This window comes from Vulpes lagopus, chromosome 8, assembly GCF_018345385.1.
Source record: "Vulpes lagopus strain Blue_001 chromosome 8, ASM1834538v1, whole genome shotgun sequence".
NCBI lineage: Eukaryota > Metazoa > Chordata > Mammalia > Carnivora > Canidae > Vulpes > Vulpes lagopus.
The window spans coordinates 128,487,089-128,495,784 of NC_054831.1; the positions used below are offsets into that span (position 1 = coordinate 128,487,089).

Here is an 8,696-nt window from a genome sequence, read left to right on the forward strand (position 1 = left end):
CCCTGGACCTGGTGCTCTAGCTCCCTGGGACCGCAGGCGTGGCTCCTCACACACCATGTTCTTTTTCTCTGGGCTTTTGTCCTTGTCATCACCCTCTGGAGTGAATTTCCCATCCTTCCTCAGCTGGCAGCCTGACTTCCTGCTGGAGACCAAGATGCAGATTCTAAAGGCCTTCCCTGAGCTCGCAGGGGGCCTTCCTCCTGTAGCCCCTGGGCCCCCAGCACCTGGTGCACATCCCTGCTCACTGTAATGCAGCCCCTTGGACAGTGAGGCCTCGAGGGCAGAGACTGACTGTTGCGCTTACCAGCTCATAGGGTCTGGGAAATAATCCGTCTTAGTGAGGACACTGGTGAGGATGACAATGAGCACGCCCATTCAAGTTCTGATCCATCCTTGGGACCACCACACAAGATAGTACCACTGTCACTACCAGTTTACAGTTGAGAGGAACGAGGCTCAGAGAGGTTAGGTAACTCGGTCAAGGTCACAGTTAGTAATGGCAGAGCTGGGATAGGAACCCAGGTCTTTGTCTTAGTCATTACTCTGGACTCCCTCCAGTGTTTGGTAAACTGGCCTGAACTCTCATTTCACTCTGCACTCCCCGCCCCCCCACTCCCTGCCCATCCACAGTGAAAATCGCCACCAAGGCCAATCCATTGGATGAGAATTCACGGAAGCCTGAAAGTCTCTGGGCTCAGCTGGACACATCCCTGAAACGATTGCAGTGCTCCAGGGTGGACCTCTTCTACCTACATGCCCCTGACCACGACACCCCCGTGGAAGAGACGCTGCGGGCCTGCCACCAGCTGCACCAGGAGGTGAGGCCAGGCCCGAGCCCCAGGAGGTGGTCTACTGCTCCTCTCCTCGGCCTGTCATCACCCAGGAGAGGGGAGGCACCAGGGTAGTCCCAGAGCAGAGCTGGGGACAGACCCCAGCCCCACGCGGCCCGCCCCGTCTCCCCTTTCTAATGTCCTGGGCCGCGGTGGGTTCTGACGGGGACCTCTCCCCCGCAGGGCAAGTTCGTGGAGCTGGGCCTCTCCAACTACGCCGCCTGGGAGGTGGCCGAGATCTGCACCCTCTGCAGGAGCAACGGCTGGGTCCTGCCCACCGTGTACCAGGTGAGGGCCGGGGCCTCAGGCGCCTGTCTGCAGGGCTGCTGCTGATCCCTGGGTTCTCTTGGTTCCTCCGACGGCCTCCTGTGCCCTCTCCATCCCCGCCACTCCCCTGCTGACTGCCTGGAGGTGCTCCCAGGTGCCGTGGGGCTGTCGTGCAAGCCCTTTAGCTTGTCCAGGAGGCACCTGCTCCCTCTGGCCCTGGCTGCCCTGCCGCCTGCATGTGTTCCTTGGCCCCTTCCTTCCTGCTCTCTCACCGAGTGCGTTAGCCTGGACCACTCTTCCCCTTCTCCCTGGTAGAGAAGTGCTCAGGCCTCACTGAGGTGGCTCGTCCCCTGGAAGCCTTTCCCAATGCTCCAGCAGAGCCTCCTCATTCATCCAACAAATGTCTGTACTTCTACTTGGTGCCAGACATTGCTCACAGAACTTAGTGGACTGTGATTGCTTCTTTTCTTGATTACACCTGCTGACGCTCCACCTGGCTATTAAATCTCTCAGAGCAGGGACCTTGTCCCATTGGCCGGTGGGTGGAAATTCCATGTCCAGCCCATGGTTGGTGCTCAGAGTGTGGGCTGAATGACTGAAGTTTGCTTTCCACTAAATGTATGCCTGGATTGTTAAGGTCCTAGGATTGTTAGGGTCTGAACTTGCAGGCTCTGCCAGGGAAGATTTGGGGCCCCTTCCCTGACTTGTGCATCCCCTGAGGCTGGTCCTTCTACCTGCAGGGCACATACAAAGCCATCACCCTGCGGGGGGAGGGCCGTATGTCTTGAAGTAGATTTTCTTACTCTGAGTTTCTCACGCAAATAATAATTTGTGCAAAACCCGACCATGAGTAGCTACCAAGAATAAAAGTTCCCAAGATGCTATGGGCAGTTTTCCTATGTGCTCTGGGTGTCAGCAGTGACTTTACTCTGATCTCAGCGCAAGTGTCCAGCCTTACCATCTGTGAGACTCTCAGCGCTGGCTGGGTGGGGACAGGAGTGGGGGTGGAGGAAGAGAAAGAAAGGGGTAGGAAGGGTGACCAGGGTTCCTCCATCCCTTGGCAAACCCCCGTTTCGAGCAGGGGCACAAGGGCCAGAAGAGAAGCCCCGGCTCTGGTGGCGGCTCTCACGTTCCCAGCTGTCATGTCAAGCAGGAGCCCTGGAAGCTGGCTCGTGGTAAACAAAAGGAATCCGGAATCAAAACAAAAGCCCAAAGCTGAGGCCTTTTTTCTAGGAAAAGTTCTCTTTGCTGTCCACGGGAGCCACCCTGCAGCAGCTTTATTCCTTACAGAAAAGCAGTCGGTCCCTCGCCCTCCCTGCTGTTTGCCCAGTGGGTGGCGCCCCTCAGTCCAGGTCCAGGGCCTGTCAGCCATCGTCCTCCCCTTCGGATTCTTCCTCTGCAGACTCCGAGGCACTCTCGGGCAAGTCCTCTCCCATCTGCTGGAACCTTCCAGACTGTGCATCCCACATGTATCTGATGGTAACTTTGAATTCAGCCATCTCATACCCAAAAAGCTTCTGCAAGAGACACAGGGAACCAGTGATGAGGAGGAGCAGGTGTAACTCTAAGTGGCCAGAGTCCCTGGTGCCACAGCACGCCAACTGCGGCGGGGGAGTACTCACCAGCACGCGGGCCTGCTCTGGGGTCAGCACGTCACCCTCCTTGCACACCTCGTGGTCGGACAGCAGGGTCACCACACCTATGGGGAACGGGCCCCCACACAGCTCTCTGCGGGCTGCCCAGAGCTGGGTCGGAGCTGGCTGGTCCCCCGCCCCCCCTTGCACACTCAGGCTAAATCACAAGTGTGCAGCTGCCCAGGAGGAGCTGTGGGGCGGATGCATTCCTCACGCCCCTTAGCTGCTGTGTCCTGGCTGCAAGTTACTGTCCACTCTTGCCTCGACCAAGAGATGGTCACTTAGTCCCATCTTCACCTGAGACAGTGGAGGCTGGCAGAAATAGGCTGCTCAGCCACAGGGGCCAGAGGGCATGTGTCGGGTTTGGGAGCTTGTGTTCCCAGCAGCTAAGCTGTGATTTCCCCATACCTCTCTTGAGGGCAGTGGGCAGGCCCAGCTGCCTCAGCTGTGGCTCCATGGAGTGGGGGAACTGCTCCAGGGGCCCCGGGTCCAGGGTCACGGTGAAAGTTGCTTTGTTTCCTGCTCGAGCGAAGTCCATTTCCGTGTATTTTGTAAACCACCTTGGGGAAAACACAAGTGGTAGGAGGGGAGGTTCCTGACTGGCCCACCTCCCCGCATGAAGCCAGGCTCCCTTGGCCTGGCCTCCCCTCCCAGTCCGTGTCTGGTGCGAGACAGGCATCAGCGTGGAGCACAGTGCTGCAGAGAACGAAGACTCAGGAGCGGTGTTCCAGGAACCAGTTTTTACTCAGTGCCTCCATACTGTACAAAGTATCCGGATTATTCCTTCCCTGCTACATCTCAAAAACACTTACTCATTCACTTCCTCCTTGGTGCGGTTGGTGAAAAGCAGGCCGACCTCACCCTTCAACTTCTTGCTGACCTACAGAATGAAAGGGGCCAGCCCAATCCCATTAGACATCTGGCAGTATCTGCAGATGTTTTTGGCTGACACAGCTGGTGGCAGGAGGTGGGCGTGGGGGACTACCTAGGGTTGGGGGTTAAGGAGAACCGAACCTTAAGTGAGGTTTTGCTCTCCTCATCCCTCCACCAGCCACATGGCCAGAAACTCACCTGATGTAGGTTGTCTTTGTACTCGTCAGCTGGGCTTCGACCCAAGGCCACCATCATCACCTTGTTTTTGCCAAAGAACATTCTACGGAGGAAAATGGGTTTGTGAAGAAGTGCCCCACGGACCTTCCCCCACTTAGGCGCCTGTACACCGGCTCTGGTCCTCTGGAGCCAGAACTCAGGCCCAGGCTATTCTGCAGCAGGAGGTGTGGCCAGAGGCTCCTACTCCTTCCATGTAGCCCTGCCAGCCCACTGTCCACAGCCAAGGACCCCTTTCATTATTTTCATTATTTCAATATTCACAATACTTAGTCTAGCAGCCCACTATGGGTATTTCGTGATCCCCTAGACTTCCCAGTCTGGATGTAAGGAAGAGGCACATTTACTGGTCTGAGGCAGACCAGGGTCAGCACTTGTACCAACACAGATTCAGTCCAACGACGGGTACCTGCCATGTGGCTCACGCAGCCTGCCCTCGTGTGCATCCTGGAGTACACATTCTAAAATTGATGGGATGTTCCTAAAAGCATCAGACCCCAGGGGGAAGGGAGCCCCTTCTCCTGAGGGATCACTGTTCCAACATTCCCAAACAACTATCAAGTCCTCCCCGCAAGGAGCTCAAGGCAAGAGCAGCTGTAACAGTTAAAAAGTGCCTCTGGAGGGTGTGGCACTTTGTCCTCACGAAGGTGGTTATCTGTGGGACCCAGGTACCCGAGGGTCAATCACCACCCCTGTGCTTGGAGAGCATCCTGACTCCTTCCCTACTCAGAAAGACCCTTATCCCATTGCCTACTTACCGGCTGTGCTTCCAGGCATTCCGGATGTCCTTCAGCTTGCTGTTCCTCATATTGGCCACGGAGAAGATGAAAAGGTACTTGTATGTGTCCACACATTTCCGAAGCTATGGGACAATTCATGGGGCTCTGGAGTTCAAGGGGCAGCATGGGTTGGGCCTCAGAAGGGGAAGAATCTGCTCTAGGTCCCTAACAGCCGTGGAAGTTTAGAGCTGGAGGCTTCTAATCTGGTTGTTTCCTCCTTACTTCTGTCACTGAAGCCAAGTTCAAAGATTACAGGGGCTCCCCCAAGGCAGGGCAGGTGTGGTCTCAAAGTGCAGGGTAAGCAGAAATCCCATGGTCTTCCAGGTCTCTGACTTACCTGCGCCTGGGAGTGGAATGGATCGCTTTGGTTTGCCCATTAACTGACAACCTAGAAACACTTAGCTACACTTGGAAGACTCCTGCTAAATGGAAATCTATAAAGTCTCATTATTTACTCCCAAGGGGAGGTGGCTCACCAGCCCTGCTCTGCCAATATTGCTGGCTGCAGTGATGATGACGTGGTCTCAAGGAAAAGGAATCATTGTGCCGGAGGAGACTCTCCTCTCACGCAGCCTGCAGTAGTGTGGACAGTGGGCTGGCGCATTTACTCACATCTGATAACCCCACTGTTGTTTTTTTAAGTAATCTACTTTACATGGGACTTGAACTCATGACCCCAAGAGCAAGAGTCCCAGGCTCTACCAATGGAGCCAGCTAGGGCCCCCATAACTCCAAAGCTTTCTGACATTGGGCAGGCCACCAAATCTCCCTATGCTCTGTCACCTAGAAGACAGTGGTAACTCCTCCAGGCACACTGCAAAGACGGGGTGCACAGCACACATGGAGCACTTAGTGGGGTGCAAGGCACAGAGGAAGAGCTCTGTCAAAGCTGGAAATCACTGCCACGGGAGTTTCTAATGCTGCTGCTGGGGGAAAAGGGCTGAACCAGCACCCTGTGGTGGTGTTTTTTTTCTAAAACAATTTTTCTGGCAGCCCCAGAGGCACCTTTAGAAACCAAATTCAAGGTCTAGAACAATAAAAATGAAAAATAAAGAAAATAAAAAGAATGAGCTCTTACCTCTTCTATCAGGTTCTGTTTCAGTTCTAAGCCTTTCTTGGCAGTTTTGGTTAAGGAAACTAATACAAAGAAAAGGAGAGATGATGAGAGGCGAATCCAGAGGCCCTGCAGACTCATTTCCCTCTCCCCTTCAGTAGCTCAGCTGCACCAAGCCGGCAGGAGGAAAGGCAAGGCTGTGTATTCCCAGGGTCCTCCAACCGCCTCCTCTCTAGGGTTCCTGAGCCTGGAGATCCCCTGGCACATTTCCTATTACTTAATGAACCAGGTGGTCCTGTGCTCCTCTCAGGCTAAACTACAAATCCGAGTGGGGACACTGAGGCGTGGGGGCAGGGCTCGCTCCTGTCCTTGGAGTGCTTTCAGTGGCACTTAGCAGACTTAGCTGGCTGAGGTAGCTCCCTCCCTATCTGCTCTCCACCACGGTGCACAGAGAAAATCTTTGGTGGCCTCAGCTGTGGCATGATGAGTCTGGGGGCTCTTCTGGGGGCTCTGTCTCCTCTGCTACATCTTGTTCTGCAGTTTGGACTCCTGGATAAAGCAGTGTCTCTGTGGGGAGGGCAAGCACCTCTACCCAAGAGCTAGGGGCTCAATTTCTTCTTAACCAGAAAGATACGGGATTTGTGAGATCTCACCAGAGCTCTCTCTATAGAACCCAATCATCCCACAAACATTTAACAGGGCATCAAATGCGAAGCCGTGGGTGCCCCCAGGAATAGGCCTCTCCTTATTCATCCCACCTGGCACTCACAAGGCATATACATAGAATGGCAATCACACCAGTCAGGGCAAGGGCAGCGCAGGAGCGGAAACCAAACGCCCTTGTCCATTTCCCACCATTTCCACTGCTATAACTGGACCAAGCCAGCCTTACCCCGTCTTACATTACTGCTGATCTCGCTCATTCCAACTTTGCCTTCTATCTCCACCTTCCCCAATCTATTATCATCAAGGCAACCAGGGTGATTTTTAAAAAAACTTTTTAGAGAGAGAGAGAGAGAGAGAGAGAGAGAGAGAGAGAGAGAGGTGGGGAGGAGCAAATGAACATGGGGAGAGAATTTTTTTTAAAGCATTTTTAATTTTTTAAAAAAGATTTTATTGATTTATTCATGAGACACACACACAGAGAGAGGGGGGGGGGGGCAGAGACACAGGCAGAGGGAGAAGCAGGCTTCATGCAGGGAGCCCGACGGGGGACTTGATCCTGGGTCTCCAGGATCACACCCTGGGCTGAAGGCGGCACTAAACCACTGAGCCACTGGCGCTGCCTGGGGAGTGAGAATCTTAAGCAGACTCCACACCCAACGAGGAACCTGATGTGGGGCCTGATCTCATGAACCTGGGATCACGACCTGAGCAAAAACCAAGGGTCTGACACTCAACTGACTCAGCCACCCAGTGCCCCTAGAGTGATCTTTTTTTTTTTTTTTTTTAATTTATTTATGATAGTCACAGAGAGAGAGAGAAAGAGGCAGAGACACAGGCTGACGGAGAAGCAGGCTCCATGCACCGGGAGCCCGATGTGGGATTTGATCCCGGGTCTCCAGGATCGCGCCCTGGGCCAAAGGCAGGCGCCAAACCGCTGCGCCACCCAGGGATCCCCCTAGAGTGATCTTTTAAATGCTGAACCATGTTGGGGTCCTGGGCGGGGCGGGGAGGGGGGCACGGGGGTATTGGTCAGTTAAGCGTCTGACTTTGGCTCTGGTCATGATCTCAGGGTTGTGGGGATTGAGCCCTGTGCCTGGCTCTACACTTGCTGTTTTTTTTTTTAATTAAAGATTTTTATTTACGTATTTGTTCATGAAAGACACAGAAAGAGAGAGAGAGAGACAGCAGACAGAGAGGAAGACGGGGAGATCAGAGGCAGAGGGAGAAGCAGGCTCCATGCAGGGAGCCCAATGTGGGACTCGGTCCCGGGTCTCCAGGATCACGCCCCGGGCTGCAGGCAGATGCTGGACCGCGAGCCACCCGGGCGTCCCTACACTTGGCGTTTAGCTTGGAGTCTGCTTCTCGCTCTCCCTCTGCCCCTTGCCCATGCTGGGTCTCAAATAAATAAAATCTTAAAAAAAAAAAAAAAAAAGTCCAAGTGTGTCATCCCTGTGCTCCAGCCTTGGGTGTGAAAGCCAAAGCCCTGCCCACTGCCCGTTCCTTGCACACTCTGCTCCAGCCACACCGGCCTCTTGCCCCGATCTTCCCTCTCCTTGCAACAGTCGTTCTCCCGGGGAGCTCCGAGGACGGCTCACTTCCCTTCCTTAGATGTTCGCTTATTTACTGGCTCATCAGACACCATCCCTGGATGCGCTAGACGGAGTAACATCACTGCTGTCTCCCTTTTATTTAGCTCATGAGACTCATCACGATGTGACCTGATTTGACTTTTGGTGGGTTTTTTTTTTTTTGGGGGAGGGGGAATGTATTTCCCACGACCAAATCGTTAAAGTCCACGAAGGCCCTAGGCCTCGCCTGCTGCACCTGCCGCCGCCCCAACACCGCGAGCGCCAGGCCCCGAAGCATCCGTCCAGCGACTGTGCTGGGGCCGGGATGCAAGAGGCGCTACCGCCCGGCGCAGGTGGTCGGCGACCGCCTCCCAGGAGCTGGTGGCGGAGCCAGGCCCAACTACAGGGCGACCCGGGCACCAGCGAGCCTCGCAGGGGATTCGGGAGCAAGTCCGACCGCGCGGCGAGGGCGCGGGGGGCGCCGGGCCGCGGCCGGGGTGGGGAAGGGCCACGGCGAGGTGGCGCGCAAGCCGCGGAAGGGCCGCCGACGCCCCGCGCTCTCCGCTCCCTGCCCCGGCCGGCCCCGGCTCCCCGCCCGCCGCGCCCCCGCGGCCCCCCGCGGCTCCCCGCTCACCTTTCTTGTCGCGCTTGGATTTGGGCATCGCGCTGCAGGCACGTGCGGCGGCAGGCGGCGCTGCCTGCTAGGACCCCGGCGGCGCGGGGGCCTCTGGGACGGCCCTCGGGGGCTGCCCCCGCGCGTGCCTGCCTCAATCCACGCCGCAGCCGGCTTC

General features: G+C 55.8%; 1 protein-coding gene across 1 annotated transcript; it reads right to left on the reverse strand.

Moving 5' to 3' along the window:
• Nucleotides 1-2,293: 2,293 nt before the first annotated feature.
• Nucleotides 2,294-8,693, reverse strand: MRTO4 (MRT4 homolog, ribosome maturation factor). The gene is made up of 8 exons (XM_041764827.1): nucleotides 8,540-8,693; nucleotides 5,696-5,754; nucleotides 4,597-4,700; nucleotides 3,803-3,884; nucleotides 3,544-3,611; nucleotides 3,140-3,291; nucleotides 2,720-2,796; nucleotides 2,294-2,614 (listed from the first exon to the last, which is right to left on the reverse strand). Exons 1-8 carry the CDS (start codon nucleotides 8,565-8,567, stop codon nucleotides 2,462-2,464), a joined length of 723 nt encoding a protein of 240 aa, XP_041620761.1. The 5' UTR covers nucleotides 8,568-8,693; the 3' UTR covers nucleotides 2,294-2,461.
• Between the last annotated feature and the right edge of the window lie 3 nt (nucleotides 8,694-8,696).

Excerpts from the sequence above, each read along its gene's own strand:
- MRTO4 (XM_041764827.1), bottom strand. The coding sequence starts at position 8,567 with ATGCCCAAATCCAAGCGCGACAAGAAAG. Across the intron at positions 3,292-3,543 it reads ACCAAGGAGGAAGTGAATGA|GTGGTTTACAAAATACACGG; the intron begins GTAAGTGTTTTT and ends GTTTTCCCCAAG. Across the intron at positions 2,797-3,139 it reads GCCCACTGCCCTCAAGAGAG|GTGTGGTGACCCTGCTGTCC; the intron begins GTATGGGGAAAT and ends CGTTCCCCATAG.